The sequence below is a fragment of the Pelodiscus sinensis genome, chromosome 14 (assembly GCF_052426305.1).
Source record: "Pelodiscus sinensis isolate ZL-2025 chromosome 14, ASM5242630v1, whole genome shotgun sequence".
Lineage (NCBI taxonomy): Eukaryota > Metazoa > Chordata > Testudines > Trionychidae > Pelodiscus > Pelodiscus sinensis.
This window is the reverse complement of record NC_143065.1, coordinates 46674019-46698533: the sequence shown is the minus strand read 5'-3', so window position 1 is coordinate 46698533 and position 24515 is coordinate 46674019. Positions and strand designations below refer to the sequence as shown.

Here is a 24515-nt window from a genome sequence, read left to right as displayed (position 1 = left end):
TCACCACGCTGGCGGTTCTCGGAGCAGCCTGGTTCGACGTCCAGCCTAGCCAGCTCCCTAATCATTTCTCCTAAACTCAAGTCCTGAATTTTATCCCAGGGTAGAAATCTGGATAGTTTTTGTGACAGCACCTTTCGGGTCACATGAATCTCCCCAAAACGTCCTTGGTTACCTCTAAATTTAGCTTGGGCCGGAGGCTTAGGAGCCTGCCTTTTAACATTAGTTTCCCCCTTCTCTTCGATAGCTGCTACCTTTTTAGGGTTGGTGCTCTGCTTTTGCTGCAGCAGCTCAAAGATCTCGCGGAGTTTTCGTTCAAACTCAACCAGTGGGGTGTTCCCAAAATCAAAAGACCCCAAAGCTATCTTCAGGGATGGACACAGACCCTGATACAACAGTCTCTTAAATCCAAAACCATCATAATTTATGGCACCATTAACCAGAATACCTAACCCAGCAAGCCAATGCAACATCTTTTTTCTCATTACATACAGCTCCGGTCTCTCCCCTTCAGATAACACATCTGAATACAATTTTCCCATTACATCCTCGCTGGGGAAGTATAAGTGGTATGCAGCTTTGTATAAATTGCTAAGATCTGGATTAGCACTATTGACCACACCATAAGGCAAGGCCGTCACGTCTTCTAGTGACATGCACTCCCTCAGTAAGGTAACTGTGTCCTCTGGGGAGGCAGCCACTTTTGCCATCCAATTCAAAATGGTCTCTTTGCAGCATTTGCCTAGGTTCTTGCCCAGAACTCTGGCTTGTTCAGGAGAGAAAGACTTCCTCTCATATTTTACAGTGGGCTGACTCTGCCCTGGTTGGTGAACCTCGGTTACTATTACAGGAGCCATATTCCCTTCCCCTCCTTGATAGCAATCAAGGGGTGGGACCTCAGACTCTCCATTAGCGTTCAGCCAGTCAGCTGGATAACCAGGGCTGACTGCTGAAACAACTCCTCTTGCCTTGCTGACTTGCAGGCGCAGGTTGGCAATTTCCCTCTGGCAGCTGGTGTGGTCGGCCACTCCTGGCTTAGGCGTGCCTGCCTCCTTAAGCAGCTGCCTCACCGTAGCCTGTGAGTCATTTAAGGCAGCAACCTTTTCTATGAGGCTGTCCTCAGCTTGGTCACACTGTGACATGACTGCTGCAAGCTGAGCCTCTAGCATTTTGAATTTCCACAGCCTCCAATTTGAAATGTTGTCTGTCCAATTGATCTTTTATAGACTCAAACTCTTTGAACTGGATGTTCAACTCCTTAACCTGAGCACTAAGCTCATTGCTGACAGTGGCTAAGGCATAAATGAAAGCACTTTTCTGTGTCTTCCTTTTGGGAACAGGTTTAGTTTTTACAAACTTTTCCCACAATACACACAGCTCATTCAAAGGATCCTCCCCCCTGAATACATTAGATTTCCAAGGGTTAGGCCCTTTACAGAAAGAATCGAGAGCGCACTCTAACCAGTTTTTATTTTGCAGCAGCTCCCAGCCGTCCTCAGTAAAGACTCTAGTAGCTGCCATGGCTTCTTACCAAGCCTCCTGGAACAAGCCTGTGGTGTACCGGGTCGCTCAAGACCAGCTGAATAATATCACACTGGCTTGCGGCACTGTCCACCAGAGAAACTAGGACGCGCCAGCCAAACCGCGCTATTCCAGAGAAAAGCGGGGGAGGGGTTTGCACTCGCGAACCGCGATCACATGCAGCGGCTCCAAGTGGCCGACTCAGCAAGGCCTCCAAATGGTGGCACCTGCGGGCTGGGCTCAGGAAGGGCCTCTTGCCCAACTAACCAGCGGGGTGTCTGGTCAGTTACCGGAGGGTTACAGACCCTGAGTGAGCGCGTCCCCCCACTACCAGGCTGGACCGTAGGCCGGATTTTAGGGAACAGAAATGGTTGGGAGCAGAGAGAGATAGGACAGAGGTCTATTTAGAGCCCTCCCTTTACTCTATTTCACAATTCTCAAAACCTGCTTTCCTTGCTGGAAAAGCGGCTGAGATCAAGCAAACGACTGGTGTCCTGCCGCGGTCGCCAATTCTGTTGCACTGAGGGAAGCTTGTACCTAAATTTGCATCTGATTATTATTAATTAAGCCTCAGTGGAAGTTGCAGATACCACCAAACCTCATCTATCATAGGTGTTTGCTGACCCAGGAATGCCGCAGTAAATAAAAACGTTGCTCACTTTAAAAGGGCCAAACCATATATTGTAAAAGTTTTAAAAGCACAACAAGGAAAAGCAGGTAAACACTTTTTATCCCAACCCCAAGAAGGAAAGAAGATAGAAAAGTTCCCCACAAACACTAGGTTACACAAAATACAATAATTACTCAGTCCAGTAGTTGACAGTGGGTGAGAAGCTCCTGTCTCTCAAGCCTTTGGCTAATTGAAAGCCTCTGGTGAAAGACACGGAGGAGATCCCTCGCAGCGGTGACCCTCTGCGGTGCTCTCGACCTCAAGCCTTGGGCTCCTTCCGAGCCCTCAGCGAGGAACAGAGAGGCGGTCCCTCGGAGACCCTGGGGACGGGTGTGGTGCAGGCGGGTGGTGATGATCCTCGTCTGGGGCCTTCCGGTGGAGACTTGCCTGGCGCTGGTCGTCTGGTCCTCACACCTCACACCTGGAAACAAAACCTGACTAGCTACCACGACGCTCCCGTCACGGACAAGTCCCCGGCCGCTGGTGCGGTGAACCGACGCACTGATCCTAACGGACACACTCGATGACGAGATCTAGCTAACCCTGACTAACTACAGACTGACATAAACAGACAGACAAGCAGGAACAAGGGTGGCAGGAACCAACACAGACAACTCTTAGCCAGGCCTTCCAAGCACCCTTCTCATAAATATTCATTATCTTTATCTTTACACTCATTGGACCCTGTACAGGAAAACAAGGGTCCCTGATTGGTTGCTTTGATAAACAAGTTGTAACCGCCTGGATCAGTGAGCTGCATGTAGCAGCACAGTGTGACATGTGCAGCTACCTGTGTGCCGTGTGCAACACTCCTAGAAACGTCTATATTAACATTCCTAACAGCTACTACATATTCATAACAAATCATACATATTAATGATTGCTTATAAATATTAATGAAGTGTCAAAAATGAGTAGGCTACACTGGACTGTGTAATTATTGTATTTTGTGTAACCGTGTGTTTGTGGGGAACTTTTCTATCTTCTTTCCTTCTTGGGGTTGGGAAATATTACTGTTTACCTGCCTTTCTTGTTGTACCTTTAAAACTTTTACAATATATGGTTTGGCCCCTTTAAAGTGAGCAACGTTTTTATTTACTGCGGCATTCCTGGGTCAGCAAACACCTACGATAGATGAGGTTTGGTGGTATCTGCAACTTCCACTGAGGCTTAATTAATAATAATCAGATGCAAATTTAGGTACAAGCTTCCCTCAGTGCAACAGGGGTGACCCACTGCCATCACAGTATGGTTCGGCAGGTCCTCCTGTGGGCTCTCCAGGAGCGCTTGCAACGATGTAAAGTCAGTGTGGGGCCTGAGAGCCAGAGCTAGAAGCAGAGCAGCATCCACGCAGAAACTGTGCACACCCCAGTACAGCAGCAGCCGCGCTCTGCCCTGGCAGCTGTGCCCTTTGGCAGCTGGCTCTGGTGGGAGCAAGACTGCAGTGTAGACGCAAGCTGCCTGGCATCAACCTACTCCTGCAGCATAGACCAGGCCTCCAAGCTGGTGGCAGGTTCTATCAGCTGCTTGCCCCACATATTCCCTGCAGCCCTGGGCTCTGGCTGGGAGTCCCTGAACTCACTTCTCAGATTCTAGTTTAGCTGCCAGGTCTGTTGACGATCTACAAGCCCGAATAGCCACCTGTGCCCAAACTGGGGTGTCTGCAGGGTTAGGACAGACTCCATCTCTCTGAGCTGGGGGGGCCTGCAGGGCTGCTGATCTATAGTGTTTCTAGGGGCCTGCCCCGTAGAACAAGCACTGGAGTAACGGGTTATACCCTAAATAAACTTAAAAAGCAAATGGTCTGGCAGCACTTGGTAGACTAACAAAACACGTAGATGGGATCAAGAGTTTCGTGGGCACAGCCCACTTCTTCAGATGATTGGAGTTTTGAGGTTAGGCTGTGCAGACCCAAAATAAATAGGGGAGACGGAAGGAAACAAGGAGCAGAGGGTATGAAAATATCAAAGGGAAGAACAAGTGGGCAGAACTGGTAACCTATAAGTACCTAAAGTTTGGATAGTTAAAAGAAACAGATAAGGATCATAGAATAGCAATTAGATAGGAAGGGTACTACAGGAGGCCCCCGCTTTACGATGGCCCGATTTACGACCCCTCCCCCGCTCTTATGACCTTTTCCGTAAGTGTGGAAGGGGCCGAAATCCCCCAACTTACGTCCTTGGCCCCGCATTTACGACGGCATACAACTGTCGCAAATGTGGACTTGAGTTACGATGCCCCAACCTGTGACGCTATTCCCGGAACCAATCGTGTCGCAAGTTGGGGGTAGCCTGTAATGCAAGAATCTACACAGACGAAGAGCTGTTGGCACCTGAATGTTAGGCTGATAATGTCCCAGCCATCCGCTATCTCAATTCAGGAGGTTATCAGGATGAGAACTGAATTTGTGGATGAATTGTAATTCCAACGCCTCTCTGTGTATTGGGCTTGTCGAGTTGGTTTGTGACAAGACAGCCACCTGGAGATCTTTTGAAGCGTGATTAGGTAGACTGAAGTGCTGTCCAACAGGTTTCTGTATGTTCCCTTTATGTATGTCTGATTTGTGCCCATTGATTCTGTCCAGCTTGTCCAATATATATAGCAGTTGGGCATTGCTGGTGTGGAAGCAGGACTAAGGGAGAGGGGATTTGGGTGGCCATTTTAGGGTTTGTCAGTAGCAGAGCAAGAGTCTGGTTCACTCTGACTCCTGCTAACGCGAGAGCTAGAAGAGACGCTGGGTTCGCCTTCCTGTCTCTCTCACATTGCTAAGAGTGGAATGCTGACCTCAGTGAGAGCCTTGAGATAAGACAGTGTCCGATGGGAACTGAGTGGGCAGGGAAGTGATTGTTTAATGTTCTATGTAACAGAAAGGTAGATATATTGGCTTTGAATTGTTTTGCATTTGAAGATCCGCTTACGCTGCCTTCCCTTGCAATATTGCTCGAATAAACTGCCTCTGGCTACTTGTTGCTTAAACACAACGCAGAGTGAAGGCTCGTTATCTTCCACAATTTGGTGCCGTGTCTCGCAATCCCAGATGTGCAGTGGGGACCATTTGTCTATTGGTGGGAGGAAGCCACAAAGAGACTCCATGAGTCCCGAATGCGGAGTCTAAGGGACTCTCAGGAAAAACTAAAAACACAAGCACAGGATTTGAAATTAAAATGTAAGGCATCTGGATGTCTTCCCATCCAATCCACCTCCCTAGCTCCCTCGGCTCCCTTGTATCCCCAGTTAATTAACGCTGAGAGCGAGGGAGAGACAGCTGAAGATGTTGTGGGTTTCTTTAGCAATGCTCCAAGGCTGCCGCCACCGCCGCTCTCTCCCCCTTGGCAGGCTGTGTCATCAGACTCATCTGCTGGCTGTAGCATCAGACTCATCAGCACAGGCTTCATCCCCACAGATTAATCTTTCTGGGGAGAGTTCTTCTTCACCAGCCCTGCCTAGCAGTCAGCAAACCGGGGAGGTTGATTCTGACCAGTCCCCTGGTTCGTTTAATTCTACCGGGTCCTACACCCCGATTGCAGCACGCACTAGACGTCAAATAGCCCCAACAGTCCAGGGTACCCCTTTAGTCATGGCTCCCTTACGACAATTACCTGGTGCTGGAGATGTCCTAGTTACTGTACATGCCCCTTGGACACCAGGGGACCTTAAAAATTTAGCTAAGGGATTTCCAAAGTTCAGAGAGGAACCTGGGGAATTTAAAGAGGAACTCGAGATAGTATTCCAGTGTTATGATCCTTCATGGGCTGACGTTAACTAGCTCTTACGAGTCATATTGCCACCTGAAGCTCAAAAGCGGCTCACAGCTCAGGCTAACTGGCCAAATGCCGACCCTGGAAATGGGCAACCCCTGGCTGACGCTAAAGGCCGTCTGTTGGACGCCGTTTCAGAGGTTTGCCCAAAGAAAACTGATTGGACAAAAATCAGTGGCTGTAAGCAAGACAAAGGCGAACTCCCTGCCGATTATTTAGATAGGCTAACAAGGGTATTTGAGCAACATTCCGGGATCGCCCAACCAGCTGAGAATGCCAAAGAGGCAGTGGGGGCTGCTTTTGTACAGGGACTTTTGCCAAAGGTTCAGCAACAGCTAAAGACAATTTGCATTGGCTGGCAAGCCAAGCCCCTTTCTGAATTGGTAGGAGTTGCAAACCATTGTGCAGCTTGCTTAGAGCAGAAGGAAAATGCTGAATCAAAGCTTATGGCTTTACGGTTACAGACCTATGGAGCAAGGGGGGGAAGAGCACGGGGTGGAGCACGGAGGAGAGGAAGAGTTTCCTCATGCCTTCCCCAGCTAAGGAGTACGGCATGTCATTACTGTGGCCAGGAGGGTCAGTGGAGAAATGAGTGCCTGAACCGACCATCTCCACACCCCTCGTTGCCTCTTCCCCCTCCTCCTTTCCCAAACCCTGTTGCACCTGCCTTTCCTCCACAAGTGAATTCTTACTAGGACAGCCTGAGGGAACGTAACTGCATCATGAATCCTTTGCTCCCCATTTCTCAAGCAAGGCCATATGTTAATTGTGAAATAGCAGGTCAGTCTGTAGCTTGTCTTGTAGATACTGGTGCTAGCAGATCAGCTTTAAGGTCTGCGGATTTCCCCTCTGTTCCCTTGTCATGCTCGTCTGTCACAGCTGTTGGTATTTCGAACCAACCCGTTCCTCACCCCATCACAAAATCCCTTTCTGTTTCCTTGGGGCCCATTTCAGATCAGCCTTTTACTTAGTGCATCCTCCCCGTGAATATACTGGGACAAGAGCTTTTGTGCAAATTGGGCTGCACTATCTACTGTACTCCAGATGGAGTCTTCTTAAATGTCCCTGACGAGAATCCCAGTCAAGTGCTGGCTACCTGCAAACCGAGGAACCAGCCCAGCAGGGTTTGCCTCTCAGTAACGATCTTGTTGAGTTACTGTCACAAGTCCCCTCTTACGTGTGGTCCAAACATGTGAATGAGGCGGGGCAGATTGGGACAGCTAAACCAGTTAAAATTCTTGTTGATCCTTCGAAGCCTCTTCCCAGAGTGCCACAGTATCCGCTGCGCCCTGAAGCGGAAGAAGGGATTGCTCCAGTAATAGACTCTTTAACAGCACAGGGTGTAATTGTTCCTGTTTCTAGCCTTTGTAATACTCCTATCTTCCCTGTGAAAAACCAGGAAAGAATACCTATCGTTTTGTGCAGGATCCCCGTGCAGTTAATGCTGCTGTCCTGCCATCGTTTCCAGTGGTTCCAAACCAGCTACCATTCTCTCTTGTATACCCTCTACAGCCACTTGCTTTACTGTTGTGGACCTTTGTTCAGCCTTCTTTTCTATTCCTATTGATCAAGATAGCCAATATTTGTTTGCTTTCACCTATAGGGAACGTCAATACACTTGGACCCGGTTGCCTCAAGGGTATACTGAATCCCCATCTCTATTTTCTCAAATCTTCAAGAAAGACCTCGATGACATAGTCTTTCCAGAAAAATCTGTACTCATATGATCTTTTGTTAGCTTCCCCTTCTTTTGAATCCTGCAAAATTGATACTCCGGTTCTTTTGAAAGCACTAGCTACAAAAGGCCATAAGGCCTCCCGAGAAAAGCTTCAGTTGTGCCAGCCTAGGGTTCATTATCTGGGTCATGATATTTCACTTGGTACTCGACATTTATCAGACGCTCGCATGGCAGCCATTTTAAAAATGCCTAAACCTGTCACTATCTCGCAGATGCGAACCTTCCTGGGCATGGCTGGGTACTGCAGACAATGGATTGTAAGTTATGCAGCAATAATTAAGCCGTTACAACTGCTTATTAAAACAGATACTCCTGACCCCTGCCATGGTCCCAAGAGGCTGAACAAGCCTTTGTGGCTATTAAACAAGCCCGTTCTAGTGCCCCCGCTTTGGGCCTCCCTGACTACGCTCAGCCATTTATTCTTTTCTGTCATGATCGTGATGGATTTGCTTTGGCTGTGTTGACACAGAAACACGGCGATAAACACCGGCCACTTGCCTATTACAGCTCTGCTCTGGATGCTGTGCAATTGGCTAACCCCCTTGTCCTCGGGCTGTGGCTGCAGCAGCATTGGCCGTACAATTATCTGAAACTATAGTTTTAAGTTCACCTTTAACGCTTGCTGGGCCTCATGCAGTGGAAGCTAAGAACCAAACACAGCATCTGTCTACTTCTCGTCTCCTTAAGTATGAACTTATTTTGTTAACCTCGTCTCGTATTCCTCTGCCTCGCTGTCCTGTCTTAAACCCGGCTTCCCTTCTGCCCGGGCCGACAGACGGCTCATCTCACGACTGTGTGTCTGTGAGGGTATGTCTACACTACCCCCCAGTTCAAACGAGGGGGGGTAATGTAGTCATACGGAGTTGCAAATGAAGCCCGGGATTTGAATTTCCCGGGCTTCATTTGCATAAAGCCGGCCGGCGCCATTTTTAAATGCCGGCTAGGTCGGACCCCGTGCCGCACGGCTACACGCGGCACCGACTAGCTAGTTCGGATTAGGCTTCCTATCTGAACTAGCTGTACACCTCGTTCCACTAGCGCGTGTAGCCGCGCGGCACGGGGTCCGACCTAGTCGGCATTAAAAATGGCGCCGGCCGGCTTTATGCAAATGAAGCCCGGGAAATTCAAATCCCGTGCTTCATTTGCAACTCTGTATGACTACATTACCCCTAGTTCGAACTAGGGGGGTAGTGTAGACAGACCCTAACTTCTGTCCTTACCCGTCCACGGGATGACCTTACTGACATGCCCCTGCAGATCCCTGATCTGATATACTTTGTAGACAGTTCTTGTTTGCATGATTCTAAGGGGAAATTAACTTCTGGGTATGCTGTATGCTCTTTGCATGCTGTGATTGAAAGTGCTGCTCTGACTTCTGTCCTGTCGGCTCAGATTGCAGAGCTCATTGCTTTGACTAGAGCGTGTATTTTGGCTCAGCATAAAACTGTCACTGTTTACACTGATTCTCAATATGCTTTTGGAGTGGTACATGATTATGGTTTGCTGTGGAAACACAGAGGCTTTCTTACATCCTCTGGTTCCCCTATCAAGAATGGTCAATATGTGTCTGCTCTCTTAGATGCCCTTTTGTTACCCAAAGCTATTGCCGTTGTTAAGTGCACTGCACATCAAACCCTTCATGATGAAGTTGCGCGTGGGAATGCTTTGGCTGATAAGGCGGTCAAGCACGCGGCCCTTTTTGCCCCCCCTCGGGCTGAATGTACTTTTGCCTTAATGGAACCTCCTCTAGCTTCCCTGGACGATCTTGCTAGGATACAGGAGATGGCACCAGAAGCTGAGAAACATTCTTGAAGTGTTGCTGGGTGCATATTACACCCTGATCACCTCTGGCGCTCCCCGGACGGCCGCCTGGTTGCGCCTGGGGTGCTCTTGCCCTATTTTGCTTGCGTGTACCACGGGGTGGTATTTTATAAATACATTAAAAGCAAGAGGAAGACCAAGGACAGGGTAGGCCCACTGCTCAGTGAGGAGGGAGAAGCAGTAACAGGAAACTTGGAAATGGCGGAGATGCTCAATGACTTCTTTGTTTCGGTCTTCACCGAGAAGTCTGGAGGTGTGCCTAACGTAGTGAATACAAGCAGAGAGAGGGTAAGTTTAGAAGATAGGATACACAAAGAACAAGTTAAAAATCACTTAGGAAAGTTAGATGTCAGCAAGTCACCAGGTCCTGATGAAATGCATCCCAGGATACTCAAGGAGCTGATAGAGGAGGTATCTGAGCCTTTAGCTATGATCTTTGAAAAATCATGGCAGACAGGGGAGATTCCAGAAGACTGGAAAAGGGCAAATATTGTGCCCATCTATAAAAAGGGGAATAAGAACAACCCAGGAAACTACAGACCGGTCAGTTTAACGTCTGTCCCAGGGAAGATAATGGAGCAGGTAATTAAGGAAATCATATGCAAACACTTGGAAGGTAATAAAGTGATAGGGAATAGCCAGCATGGGTTTGTGAAGAACAAGTCATGCCAAACTAATCTGATAGCTTTCTTTGATAAGATAACGAGCCTTGTGGATAAGGGAGAAGCGGTGGATGTCATATACCTAGACTTTAGTAAGGCATTTGATACGGTCTCACATGATATTCTTATTGATAAACTAGGCAAATATAACTTAGATAGGGCCACGACAAGGTGGGTGCATAATTGGCTGGATAACCGTAGTCAGAGTTGTTGTTAACGGTTCTAAATCCTGCTGGAAAGGGATAACAAGTGGAGTTCCTCAAGGGTCTGTTTTGGGACCCGTACTGTTCAATATCTTCATCAGTGATGTAGATATTGGGATAGAGAGTACGCTTATTAAGTTTGCAGATGATACCAAACTGGGTGGGGTTGCGACTTCTTTGGAGGATAGGGACATAATTCAGAATGACCTTAGCAAGTTAGAGAAATGGTCAGAGGTAAACAGGATGAGGTTTAATAAAGAGAAATGCAAAGTGCTCCACTTAGGAAGGAACAATCAGTTCCATACATACAAGATGGGAAGCGACTGTCTAGGAAGGAGCATGGCGGAAAGGGATCTAGGGGTCATAGTGGACCACAAGTTGAATATGAGTCAACAGTGTGATGCTGTTGCAAAAAATGCAAATATGATTCTAGGTTGTATCAACAGGTGTGTTGTAAGCAAAACTCGTGAAGTCATTCTGCCGCTCTACTCTGCGCTAGTTAGGCCTCAGCTGGAGTACTGTGTCCAGTTCTGGGCGCCACATTTCAAGAAAGATGTGGATAAATTGGAAAGGGTACAGAGAAGAGCGACAAGAATGATGAAAGGTCTAGAGAACGTGACCTATGAAGCCAGGCTTCATGAACTGGGCTTGTTTAGTTTGGAAAAAAGAAGATTAAGGGGGGACATGATAGCGGTTTTCAAATATCTAAAAGGGTGTCACAAGGAAGAAGGAGAAAATTTGTTCCTCTTGGTTACTGCGGACAGGACAAGGAGTAATGGGCTTAAAGTGCAGCAGGGGAGGTTTAGATTGGACATTAGGAAAAAATTCCTAACTGTCAGGGTGGTCAAATATTGGAATAAATTGCCAAGGGAGGTGGTGGAATCTCCCTCTCTGGAGATATTTAAGAACAGGTTAGATAGACATCTGTCAAGGATGGTGTAGATGGAGCTTGGTCCTGCCTTGAGGGCGGGGGGCTGGACTCGATGACCTCTCGAGGTCCCTTCCAGTCCTATTATTCTATGATTCTATGATTAATGCTGTTAGTCGAGACTGGTTTGCACCAGATTTTTCTCCTGTGGCCCAGCACTACTGCCAACAGTGTACGATTTGCCAACAGCACAATGTTGGTAAGGCTGTTAAGGTAAAACAGGCAGCACATCCCCCTCCGTGGGGACCATTTGTAAATATTCAAATTGACTTTATTCAATTGTATAAATGCTGTAATTAAGAATATGTGCTAGTATTAGTTGATGTGTTTTCAGGCTGGATTGAAGCCTTCCCCTGTAGGAAGGCAGACGCCAAGACTGTGGTGAAACTTTTACTTAAGGATTTTATACCCAGATTTGGTATACCTGTTAGTATTAACAGTGATCGTGATACTCATTTTACTGGACAGATTGTAAAAGAATTGTGTACAGCTTTACAGATCCAGCACAACCTCCAGTCTGCTGGGACAGTGGAGCGCCAGAATGGGACTTTGAAAAACAAACTGGCCAAGATTTGTGCAGAAACAAACTTGAAGTGGCCAGATGCCCTTCCATTGGCATTAATGAGCATGAGGGCCAGCCCAAATCGGAAAACTGGACTTAGCCCACATGAGATCCTGACAGGGCGCCCGATGCGATTACCAGCAGCACCCCCACTGACCCTTGGCTCAAATGGACATTCATTTAATGGATGATATCATGCTTAAGTATTGCCAGACATTAATGAAGTGTGTTAGGTCCTTTTATTCACAAGTAAAAGAAGCATTACTCAAGGACCCTGAGCAACCGTGCCATCTGTTGGAACCCAGCGACTGGGTCTACATAAAGGTCCGTCAGTGAAAGACTGCTCTAGCCCCACGCTGGAAAGGCCCATACCAGGTCCTGCTGACCACCAACACCGCTGTGAAGTGCCAAGGGCTGCCTACTTGGACCCATGCTTCTCACTGTAAAAGGACCCCTCCACCTCGAGATGACTCAACTTCGACTATTGATGGGTTTGTCCCTCTTTCTGTTCCTGTTCCTTCTCCTGCTGAATAGCAGAAAACGAGGGCAAGGTGAAGTGCTAGTAACTTCTCCCTTGCCCACTAACAGAACTAATATACCTCTGGTATATGTCAGAAGGACCAAATTGTTACAGGGTGATGTGCTAGTAACCTCTCCCCTGCATGATGCAGAATTACTACTATTTCAAGAAAGAAGAAGAAAAATTCGCTCCCCTGACACTGCCACAGTCCAGAACTTTTTAACAACAAAGGACATTAAGAACTGGCCCTGGTGGAAAAGGCGGAGCATTATACACTGGCAAGGAGGGACTTGTGGGACTCACAGTTGGGAGTGTGGTGTTGAGTGGTTTGGTGGGTTTCTTCCAGGAGCTGCGATCTGTGCTTATGGGCAAATACCAGCAGAATGTATGGCACTCCCCAATTGGCTTTCAGACGATCAATACCAAAAGCACCTTGATGCCACCGCTCTCACTACCTCCTCCACCTCCACTGCCATTCCGGTAACATACCCAAATACTGATGATATTGTGTATTCTGATGAAATTCAATGGCCAAGGCCGTCACATCTGAGTGACTTAGCTAAGTATTGTCTGGAAAATCTATTTTTCAAGGTTCTAAATTTTTCATTTGAGCGAACAATTAAATGGAAGTCAGCTGGATCAGTGGAGATAGGGGTTTATGATATTACTGTACATGAACATGAGCCACTAAATTCTAGCATTGAGGTTAGGGGGTTTTCTGATGGGGTTGACATGATGGCCATCCCCGGGGTTTGTAGTCTGTTGACAGGAAGAGGGCCCTATTGTTATTTGGTTACCCAGTTAGCAAAGGGCCACATTCAGACTCAGAGAATGTGGTCACCTAATGGAAAGTTTACCTGTACTAAGATAATTCCCTTAACCGATAATTTTGCCTGCGCTATATTGCAATATACTCCTTCTTATGCTATTGATATTAATGGTGCTAAAAATTATATTAGAGTTTTTAATCAACAGATGTGGTATGATACTGTGTCTAAAAGAGATGTGTTAGGATATCGATGGACCATAGTCAATGCCACACTAGGGACTGTAAAATTTACACTGCCTTTGCCCAGCTTTCAGGTCACCTCTTTGTATCCAAACTGTTCTAAAGGGCTGCCATTCGGTTGGCACAACAGAGGGCATGGGTTTCCACTAGGAGGAAAAGGAAGACAGCCTGTGGGATGGTGCATATACAGGGGCCAACAACATGAGGAAAGGCTGGGACAGATAGAGGAAGCCACTGGGCTTATTACTGGAGCACAGCTAACCCAAGTTCAGGCTGGAATCGGTGAATTGCATGTTATCTCCGCCCTCGGCTCAATGACCCAGGACTTGCTGACAAAGATGATACTGGATATCACTGAGGCAGAGAAGGAATTGCAGTGGGATCTGGCTTGTTTGGAAATTCAGGACTTCCTGAATGACCAGCTAATGGCCATTCAGAGTGATCTTGAGCATCAGACCTGGCCCACTGCCCTTGCAAATGCCTCGGGGATACCATCAGAACTGTGGCCCTGGAGACACACTTGGAGATTCTCAGGGTGGAGATGCAGGCACTCACAGTGCTCCTTCCAAGCATACGGGCCGGTTGGAGGGGTGTGGGCCCCCACATACCGAATCTTGCCAGGTCCATTGGGGGATGCATGTGGGATTGGGTGATTCACCGAGACATCTGGGAAATTAAACCACCTGGTGCGCCCAGCCGGTTTATAGTCAGTGCTCCTGGAATAACACCTGATATTTGGATAGGGATAGGAAATCAATGGGTGCTTTGGCCTTTAGAACCCCCACAGCTTCAGTGCATACGAAAGCTGAGACCAGGGGAAGTTGTAACCGTACATGACAGCATTTGTTGGAAAGGTATGGGACAAGGATGCACCCTAACAGGACATTTGCTCTTTCAGGCCAATGATAGCTGTGCACACATTAATACCACCACATTCCAAGACATGCACTTTCATCTCACCACTGTTATGGGAAATCATGTCATTTATTGGCCCGCAGACAAGGTCCTACGAACAACCCTTAGATTCCAAATACCCCTCTACTGGACTACCCTAATACCCGACCGATTCCAGAATTTACTTTCACTCATACCAGAAGTCCAGAAAATCTCTGAATTACAAGGTCAAATTCATGTTCTCCAGAATACCTATCAAACTGAGGCACATGCTTTCCACACAGTCTATAGAACATCCCTCCTGTGTACGGATTATGATGTATCGTGTTATGTAACTAAGGCTATACAGCGACCCCATTATAGAGTTATTGTGGGGATATTAATGATTGTATTGCTTTTGCTTATTGTAGGATTATTTTATTGTTGTTATAGAGGATGTACTAACAGAAATAGTTTTCATGTTCATACTAATCCTGTATTACCATTGCAACCAATCCATACATGTGAGGTCAATCCTCTCGATGTTAAAACAGAAATACAATGTTTAATGAATATAGAGATTTGAAGTAGTTGTGCCTAGAGCACAAAAGGGGGGAGTGTGGAAGCAGGACTAAGGGAAAGGGGATTTGGGTGGCCATTTTAGGGTTTGTCAGTAGCAGAGCAAGAGTCTGGTTCACTCGGACTCCTGCTAACGCGAGAGCTAGAAGAGACGCTGGGTTCGCCTTCCTGTCTCTCTCACATTGCTAAGAGTGGAATGCTGACCTCAGTGAGAGCCTTGAGATAAGACAGTGTCCGATGGGAACTGAGTGGGCAGGGAAGTAATTGTTTAATGTTATATGTAACAGAAAGGTAGATATATTGGCTTTGAATTGTTTTGCATTTGAAGATCCGCTTACGCTGCCTTCCCTTGCAATATTGCTCGAATGAACTGCCTCTGGCTACTTGTTGCTTAAACACAACGCAGAGTGAAGGCTCGTTATCTTGCACACTGGCATTTGATGGCCTAGATCAAATTACTGGATGTGCAGTTAAATGAGCCTTTGATTTGGTAGCTTATGTTGTTGGCTCCAGGGATGAATTCACTTGTATAGATACATGGGCAGAGCTGGCACCACTGATTGCCGGGCCGGGTTCCTGGATGCTTATGATGTAGCTGTGTAGCATGGTGACTGGAAAGAATTCGTTTCAGGTTGGGGGGTTGTCTGTAAGCGAGAATGGGCTTTCCCTCAAGGCCTCAGAGTGAGAGGTCATTTTCCAAGATGGGTTGTAGCTTGCAGATAAGAAGTTGGAGGGGTTTGAGTTGTGGACTGCAAGTAATGACAAGTGCAATTCTGTTATTTTCTCTTTTGGGCCTGTCTTGAAGTAGTTCATCTCTGGGTACTTTTTTGGCTCTGTCAGTTTGTTTTTTCACTTCTCCAGGTGAGTATTTCAGTTTTAGGAATGCCTTATATAAATCCTGTAGGTGTTTGTCTCCGTCTGTGGGATTGGAGCAAATCCAGTTGTATCTTAGGGCTTGATAGATTGAGAAATGTGTCTGGGATAGAAGCTAGAGGTATGAAGGTAAGTGTAGTGGTTGGTGGGTTTCCAGTATAGGGTGGTGGAAATTTGTCCATTATTTAATTGTACTGTAGTATCCACGAAGTGGATTTGTCACATGGACTGGTCCAGGTGAAGGTTGATGGTGGGGTGGAAGTTGTTGAAATCCTTGTGAAATTCTTCAAGAGTCTTCTTTCTGTGGGTCCATATGATGAAGATGTCATCGAAGTAGCATAAATAAAATAGGAGCGTTAGGGGGTGAAAGCTGAGGAGACATTGTTCAAGATCAGTTTGTGGTGCCATGCGGGCACCCATGGCTGTGCCGCTGACTTGGGAGATACAAATGGTCTCCAAATTGGAAGTAGTGGGGGGCGAGGACAAAGTCGCAGAGCTCTGTAATCAGGTGTGCAGTGCTGTCATTGGGGATGGTGTTTCTGATGGCCTGTTATCTGTCTTCATGTGGAATGTTGGTGTAAAGGGCTTCTCCGTCCATAGTGGCCGGGATGGGATTTTCAGGTAGATTACTGATGTTTTGAAGTTTACCCTGACTGGTAAATGCCGGCAGCTGCTCTGGGGAAGAGAAAGGAGCCACTGGGATACGGGCACATTTCTGACCGAACCGGCCCTTTACTATGTGCTATGGGAAAGAGAGTAGATGCTGCAGCATCCAAAGGGGGTTTATTGGCTGTGTTCACCAGAAACAAGCCAATAGTTCAGTCACTACCGAGGTCAGAATTGTGGGGTTACCCCCCAGTTCTATCTCCCACTCCCATAGGGCAAGGACAACACTTCCTTCCTCTCTGGCCCAGAGTGGCACAGCAGGCCAGTGTCCAGAGGAGCCAGTTGGCAGTGCCTGCGGGGGCAGTGGTATAAAACAACAAGGCAGCCTCCATACTGGACCCAGAGCCAGAGCCCCACAGTGAACCATTCTGCAGCGATTCCAAAACACACGAGAGTCAGACTGGCCACAAGGAAGTGTGAGGCACGTGCAACGCAGAGCCCACGGGGTTACTGTGTGAGAAGTGCCACCAGCTGGCTACAGAGCTGAGCCAGCTGCGCCTCGGGGAGGAGGTGTCTCTGGATGGTGTGAATAGCTGTTGTCTCTGTGAGGCTCTCGAAGTCTTGGGCAGTTTTGACAGGCAGGTGCCCAGCCAGCTCACAAAGTGCCACGTTAAATGCAGTTTCCTCTTTGCTCCCAAAGCAGGAGCTCCTGGCCCAGATGACCACCCGGATCCCAGACCGAGCCTGGGAATGGGCTGGCTCCCCAGGAGCAGTTCCCCGGGTCACAAACACATTGTGTGCCATCTCCTTCTCCACCAGGTAATCAGTGACGCGGCAGATGGTGTGCGCCAGGGCTGCTAGCCCCTCTCCCTCGCTGTAGAACAGGAACCCTGGGGCCGGGACCCCCCGCAGGAAGTGGAAGTTGAGCGTGGGGCACAGGGCTTCGCCTGGGGCCGTCTCAATCAGGAGCTGCCAATCCAGGTAAAACCCATGCAGGTGCAAGTGGTTGACTGAGGCGAAGGCTCCCAGGCTGTTAAAGCCAACCCGGAAGCCTGGGTGTGCACTGAGAAGAACCGACTCCAGTCCGAACTGGAGCAGCTCCTGGGTGAGGATCTGAGGCAGGCAGAGAGCAGGGTCTGGAACAAAGAGCACGTGTCCAAACTCCAGAGGGCTGACGTTAATCACCACTAGGACGTGGGCAAGTGTCCTTGGGAGTTCACGCTCCCGCGGGCCCCTCGGCCCTGAGAGGGCCCCTTGGTGGGAGGGTGGAGCGTAGGGCCCCTGGCCATATGGAAGAGGATTTCCCCTGGGTTGATCTTATTGAAATGGAATTGCTGGGGGTCAAATGTCTGCCTTATGCTCTGGATGGCCTGTGGTCGCCTCCTCTCCAGCCCCCTCTGGATGTTCAGCTGGGCCACAAACTGGACCTTCCCAGGCAAGACGCGGGTCTGTAGCTCGCCCAGGCGATACCGGAAGAGCCCCAGCCTCATCCTCTCCTCCCAGCCAGCCTGCAAAGCTCTGTCAAAGCGAGACAAGGGGTGGCGTGCTGGCCCCTCCGACCTGCTTCTCCACCACCCAACCCCACACAGCACATAATCTTCTTCACCATACACAAAGTCTTCCTGGCAGGACACAGGGCGGCTGCCTGGCTGCTCCGGGGATGGCAGCCCCGCTGGGTCACGGAGGGCTGGGCTGGCACCCAGGGGCGCTGCCATGGCAGATGAGCAGCAGCTCTTAGGGCTCCGCTGCAGGCAGCATCCCCAGCGGATCTGGAACACACAAAGCAACCGCTGGGCATGAGGGGCCGTGGGCAGAACTCAGGGAGGAAGCAAGAGCCCCGCCCGCCCTGCCCCGCCCCGCCATGCCATGGGGCCACGAGCCCGCCCCGCCCCGCCCGGCCATGGGGCCATGAGCCCGCCCCGCCCTGCCCCGCCCGGCCATGGGGCCACGAGCCCGCCCCGCCCCTCCCCGCCATGGGGCCACGAGCCCGCCCCTCCCCGCCCCGCCATGCCATGAGGCCACGAGCCCGCCCCTCCCGGCCATGGGGCCACGAGCCCGCCCCGCCCCGCCCCGCCATGGGGCCACGAGCCCGCCCCTCCCGGCCATGGGGCCACGAGCCCGCCCCGCCCCGCCATGGGGCCACGAGCCCGAAGCAGCTGCTCCCTCCTACCCCCCCGTCCCAGGTCTCCCAGCGGAGGGGGGGGCGCTGAGCGAGGAGCCGCCGGCCCCGCCCCCACTCACCCGCCGGCCCCGCTCCCCTCAGGCGCGCGGCTCCCGGCATGCTCCGCGCCGAGAGGCGGGGACACATCGCGACCTGCCACGCGAATGGGCGGAGGGGAAAGGTCACAGCTCCCGGCATGCCCCGCGCTGGGGGGGGGGCGGGTCGAAGCTCCCGGCATGCCCCGCGCTGGGGGGGGGGGCGGGTCGAAGCTCCCGGCATGCCCCGCGCTGGGGGGGGCGGGTCGAAGCTCCCGGCATGCCCCGCGCTGGGGGGGGGGCCGCGGGTCGATGCTCCCGGCATGCCCCGCGCTCGGGGGGGGGGCGGGTCGAAGCTCCCGGCATGCCCCGCGCTGGGGGGACGGGTCGAAGCTCCCGGCATGCCCCGCGCTCGGGGGGGGCGGGTCGAAGCTCCCGGCATGCCCCGCGCTGGGGGGCGGGGGTGTCGATGCTCCCGGCATGCCCCGCGCTGGGGGGGGGGGGGGCGGGTCGATGCTCCCGGCATGCCCCGCGCTCGGGGGGGGGCGGGTCGAAGCTCCCGGCATGCCCCGCGCTCGGGGGGGGGGGGGGGGTCGAAGCTCCCGGCATGCCCCGCGCTGGGGGGGGGGGCGGGTCGATGCTCCCGGCATGCCCCGCGCTGGCGGGGGGGGGGGGGACGATGCTCCCGGCATGCCCCGCGCCGGGCACTTGGCGGAGGCGGCCCTTTAAGCCGTGGGCGTTGCCGGGGCGTCTCCTGGAGACGGTGACGTAGGACCCCGCTCGCGCGGACTCCGGCCGGGGAAGCAGCGCGGGGCGGCATGGGGGGCTCGGCCAGTCAGCTCCCGCGGGACCTGCTCGGCGAGTACCAGGTACCCCCCCGGGGCCCCTCCCCCCGCCGCCACCGGCCCCCCCGGGGCCCCCCCCCGGGGCCCCTCCCCCCGCCGCCACCGGCCCCCCCGAGCGCCCCCCCGGGGCCCCTCCCCCCGCCGCCACCGGACCCCCCCCCCGAGCGCCCCCCCGGGGCCCCTCCCCCCGCCGCCACCGCCCCCCCCGAGCGCCCCCCCCCCCTCCCCCCCCCGAGCCCACCCCGGCCCCCCCCGGGGCCCCTCCCCCCCCGCCACCGGCCCCCCCCCGGGGCCCCCCCCCCCCCGCCGCCCCCCCCCCCCCCGCCGCCCCCCCCCCCGAGCCCCCCCCCCCGCCACCACCCCGGCCCCCCCCGGGGCCCCTCCCCCCGCCGCCACCGGACCCCCCCCGAGCGCCCCCCCCGCCGCCCCGGACCCCCCGGGCCCCCCCGGGGCCCCTCCCCCCGCTGCCCCCAGCCCCCCCGGTCCCCGCCCCCGGCCATGCCCCGCCCTACCTGCGCTGGTAACGTTCCTCTCTTTCCAGGAGCTGACCTTCCTGACCAAGCAGGAGATCTTGCTGTGAGCGCCCGGCTGGTCCCCTCGCCCCTTGCCGGGCGCAGGAGCGAGAGGAGGGTTGCAGGGAGAAGGGGCCAGGGCCTGCCTGGAGCGCACCCAGCAGAGGGCTCAGAGCCACTGGGCCATAGGGTGGAGCCCAAGCTAGACGCCCTGCCTGGCTCCAGTGGGAGGGGTAGCTGGGGGAGGCAGCACTCCTAGCATGGCGGTGGCTGCTCCTGGAAAGCCCCAGATATGACACGGGCCCCCGAGGCAGGGCCCCCTTCCCCCGCACTGGTCCCCTTTGCTCTGAGTTGTGGGTGGTGGCAGCTGCCGCAGCGCGCACTGGCAGGGGTGCAGGCAGAGGTGGCAGCGCGGCCTAGGGGGCATGCATCCTAGCGGGGGGAGGGGAGTGCGGTGCAGCAGTGTGCAGTGACCAGGTAGTTCCTTCTGCCCTGAGCTTCTTCCTGCTCTTGCTCCCCGCCCTGCTGCACTCCCTGGCACAGTGCCTTTGAGCCTGGCTCTGTGCTGGACTCTGCTCCAGGGTGTGACGGCTTCTTGGTGTTTCCCTTGATGGGCTGCTTGAGGTGAAGCTGCTGGCTCAAGCCCAGCCTGCCTGAGAGCGAGTCACGCACTGTGCCAGGCACCGGCAGCTGGTCCTGTGCAGGGGCCTGTGGGGAAGTCCCTGCAGCGGTTGCTCTGGGAGCCTTCCTGGCAGCCACCTAGCACTGTAACCTCTGCAACTGGAGGTGCGGGGGGGCTACAGCAGGCTGGTGCCTAGTGCCACACTGAGCGGCCAGAAGGTGGGAGCTGGGTCTAGGGGCCAGCTGTGGCTGTAGCTTGCAGAGAAGGGGGCTGGCTGGCTGGGGAATGACTCTTCCTTCTCCCTTGCCCCTTGTTTGCGTCCATGTCTTTCTGCTCAAGCCTGGGAGTGTGCTCGGGGCATGCAGAATGGGTCCCCCGGGGAGTGGCCCAGCCGAGCCCAGTAGCCAGGCCCAGGCCGGCAGCAACTCTGCCAGGCTCTAATTCGTCCTGTCTCCCAAAGCGCCCTCAAGAGATTCAGCGAGCTGCTGCCCAAGGAGGAGAGGGAGGACATCCTGCAGACAAGAGTCCCCGCGAGCAAGATGCTCACACTGCCTGAGCTGAGGGTATGGTGCACGCCCCCTGCTGCTTGGCCCCCTCTGCCCTAGGAGGAACCAGGTCAGCCCCACTCATCGGGGCAAAGACTCGGGTCCTGCCTGGGGCAGCTCCTTATCTGCTGCCCTTCATGCTGGGGGTGCTCGGCCTGGGCGGTTCAGTCACGGTGCGCTTGCTGTGCTGCGAGAGGGCCGTCCGCCTGGTGCCTTTCTCTCTGTGCCGTGCGGGCACTGCCGGCCTCGGGGCGCAGGGGCTGCCCACGGCCAGTGGAGCTGCACGTGATGTTGAGGGTCTCTGCACAGCAGGAGACTTTAAGGGTATGTCTAGACTACGTGCCTCTGCCGGCAGAGGCATGTAAATTAGACATACCGACATAGTCAATGAAGTGGGCCCCGGGGGGCAGCAGTCAAGACGGGGATTGGTCGGCAAGGAAAGCTTTTGCCGACCGATCCCTCATGCCTCGTGCAACGAGGTTTCCGGGATCGGTCGGCGAAGGCTTTCCTCCGATCCCCGTCTTGCCTGCCGCTTTGTGCCGACAAATAGCTGAGCCGGCACGATGCAGTGGCCATTTTTATTCTAATGAAGCGGGGGATATTTAAATCCCCACTTCATTGACTATGTCGGTATGTCTCATTTCCATGCCTCTGCCAGCAGAGGCACGTAGTCTAGACATACCCTGAGGCTGGAAGGGATCATGGTGATTCTCTGCTTGGCCCTCTGACCTGCACTGAGCTAGGGCAGAGCTGGCCCGCTCCTGCCAGGGTGCCCTGGGGCCTCAGCCCAGCCATGATTCCCCATGTGTTGACAGGCAAACCCCTTCCAGCACCGGATCTGCTGGGTCTTCTCCACCTCGGAGGCTCAGGATAGCAGCATGTCCTTCGAAGACTTCCTCGACATGCTGAGCGTCTTCAGCGACTCAGCCACGGCAGAGATCAAATCCCACTACGCCTTCCGCATCTTCGGTAGAGATCGGCCGGGTCCCGGGTGCCTGCTCTGCTCCGCCAGTCCCTGGCTGCTCCCAGGGCTTGCTCTTGGGGGGGTTGCGGGGTGGCTGGCAGGCTGCAGCCTGTGGTGGTGGCCAGCCCTGCCCAGGGCAGGGAGCAGGCTGGAAGGCCTCCAGGGCCAGCTAGGAGCGCCCCCTCCAGGCACGCTCCTATGTGGTTAGGCCATTGCCATAGAACCAGGGTCTACTGGGCAAATGTCTGAGTGTAATCTGGGCATTCCCCCTCCCTCCCCCCAAGATTTTGATGATGATGGGACCCTGGGCCAGAAGGACCTGGAGAAGCTAGTGAACTGCCTGACGGGGGAAGGGGATGAGACCAGGCTGAGTGATTCAGAGATGGACCAGCTCATCCAGAACGTGAGTGTAACAAGCCCACACCTGTGGGGCTGGCCCTGTCTGTGGGGCGGGACTGCTCAGCCAGGTGTATCCTTTTCCCTGACAGATCCTGGAGGAATCTGACATCGACAAGGATGGGACCATTAACCTCTCTGAGTTCCAGCATGTCATTTCGCGCTCCCCGGACTTCGCCAGGTAGCTGCCTGCTTTGCTGCGGTGTCTGCCTGGAGCTAGTCCAGTGCTTGCCAGCGGGGGCACAACCACATTTTGGCTCGAACTCCCTGCCTTTTCTTTTTTTGCTTGGCTCGGGACCCCCAGTTGGTCCGCCCTGGCAGCGTCTCTGCTTGCCTAGGCACACTGTGGCAGCTCTGTCGTCTTGTTCTGAGCCTTGGCCACCAGACAACCCTTCCCACCCCAAGGCTCCCATGCCCCTTCCTTGGTGACTCCACTGTGCTAGCTTGATGGGGGCTGTCTCAACCTGCTCCCCGGGTCCAGGCATTGGCAGGAGACAGCCAGAATCGTGTCTGAGACACCAGCTGCATTCCACCTGGCTCTGCCAGGTCCCCTTGGAGCTCCGTTTCGTACCCCCGCCCCCCCAGGGTGCCTCCAGCCCAGGCACGCATGGCCTTGTGGGAGTCCCAGCAGGTAGCGCCCCTGTGGCAGCGACCAGCCGGTTCTTAATGCTGTGTCTTTCAGTTCCTTTAAGATCGTGCTGTGATGCAGCACATCCCTTCCAGCGAAGCCGTCCCGTGGCCTGTCTCTCCCAAGCCGGCTGCACATCTCTGCACGGTGGCTGGATCCTGCCTCTTCTGACCAAGCCAGGACTAGATGAGTGACTGCAGGCTGGTGCTAGGAGCGCTCCGTCCACAGTGCCTTATGGCCCCTAGGGCCAGGCCTCTCCTGTGCAGCGGGGGGGTCACAAGGTCCTGTGGTGCCAGGGGCCTTGTGCTTCCAGGTCCCAGCCACTCCCGGCTCAGAGCAGGGGCTGCTAGGACCTCCAGTCCCCATGGGGCCATGTTTGCAGCTGCTTACTCCTATGCAACCCAGGTTCCCTGGGCCTAACCTGGACACCCTGAGCTGGAGAAGGGAACTCCTGCTGGGGCCTGCAATAATCCAGGGCTCCCTCCTGAACCTCCCTGTGCCTTCCACTAGCAGACTGGTGGCTGGGACTCCAGCAAGGAGCCCCTGAGGATGCTGAGGGCCTGGCTGGCCCCATGCCCTGCTGCAGGCTCCAGGGCGGCAGCAAACCTGGCTTGTTTTTCTATGCAATGATGCACCTTACACTGCTGCAGCCTACAGCTCCGCCCAGGGCCCGCCTGAAGGGCCCTGCAGAGCCAGCTGTGCGGTCTGGGAGGGGGTGTCCTGGCGCGGCCCATGGCCTTCCCAGGATTGGCAGCAGGCAGGGCCACAGCTGACAACTCTGGACTTGTGCAACTTCCACCTGTGCCCCTTCTAGTCTGCCCCTGCCTCTGCTCTGCCTGTCTCCCATTAGCCAGGCTGCCTGGCAGGGGCCTCTCCCGGTAGCCCGTAGACGCAGGCTGGGGGAAGGCAGCAGCTCCACTCTCCTATCCAACTGGCAGCACTTGGGTGCTTGTGCCTGGGGTGGGAGCTAAAACTCAGGGTATCATGAATTTCTTGCTTCCTACTTTTCTTACCACTCAAGGCAGCTGCTGGGCAAGTGAATAAAGAGCTGGAGTCTTACCCGTGGGCCTGGCGTGTCACGTGTGTGCAAGGAACTGGCTGCAGCCAGGCCTGTGGCGCTGGGTCCTTCTTCCCTCAGCCCTGCAGGACAGGCAGCACCTAGGCTACGGCGTGGGCAGCTGCAGCCTGGAATGGCCTAAGAGCTGCTGGGGGCCTGGGCGTGACTGCCAAAGGGTGGAGGAGCCTTGGGCCTGGCACTGGCCAACGGGGGCTTCTACAGGCCCCCATCCCTGCCAGCAGCCAGCTCCTCTGGTGGTGTGAGCAGCCAGGCGGGTAGGCATCTCCAGGGCCCTGTGCTCCTGGCCAGGGCCCACCCCTTGGAGGCAGCCTGGGGGTGGGACACACGATGACAGGGCCCATTTCAGCAGCAGGAATGCAAACAAGCTGCAGGTGACACTGCCCTGAGAACTGTGCTTGCCCCCTGGGCG

General features: G+C 53.6%; 2 protein-coding genes across 2 annotated transcripts; one reads left to right on the top strand and one right to left on the bottom strand.

Moving 5' to 3' along the window:
• Positions 1 to 11231: 11231 nt before the first annotated feature.
• On the bottom strand, positions 11232 to 20008 carry GDPGP1 (GDP-D-glucose phosphorylase 1). The gene is given in 3 exon segments (XM_075918051.2): positions 11232 to 17552; positions 17555 to 18089; positions 19874 to 20008. Coding segments are annotated over 2 exon segments (1206 nt in total). The 5' UTR covers positions 18036 to 18089; positions 19874 to 20008; the 3' UTR covers positions 11232 to 16827.
• On the top strand, positions 19193 to 24087 carry CIB1 (calcium and integrin binding 1). Its single transcript, XM_075918053.2, has 7 exons — positions 19193 to 19385; positions 19903 to 19937; positions 20956 to 21058; positions 21856 to 22009; positions 22289 to 22407; positions 22493 to 22581; positions 23083 to 24087. Exons 1-7 carry the CDS (start codon positions 19335 to 19337, stop codon positions 23102 to 23104), a joined length of 573 nt encoding a protein of 190 aa, XP_075774168.1. The 5' UTR covers positions 19193 to 19334; the 3' UTR covers positions 23105 to 24087.
• The last annotated feature ends 428 nt before the right edge of the window (positions 24088 to 24515 follow it).

Excerpts from the sequence above, each read along its gene's own strand:
- CIB1 (XM_075918053.2), top strand. The coding sequence starts at position 19,335 with ATGGGGGGCTCGGCCAGTCAGCTCCCGCGGGACCTGCTCGGCGAGTAC. Across the intron at positions 22,408-22,492 it reads TGGACCAGCTCATCCAGAAC|ATCCTGGAGGAATCTGACAT; the intron begins GTGAGTGTAACA and ends TTTCCCTGACAG. Across the intron at positions 22,582-23,082 it reads CGCTCCCCGGACTTCGCCAG|TTCCTTTAAGATCGTGCTGT; the intron begins GTAGCTGCCTGC and ends TGTGTCTTTCAG.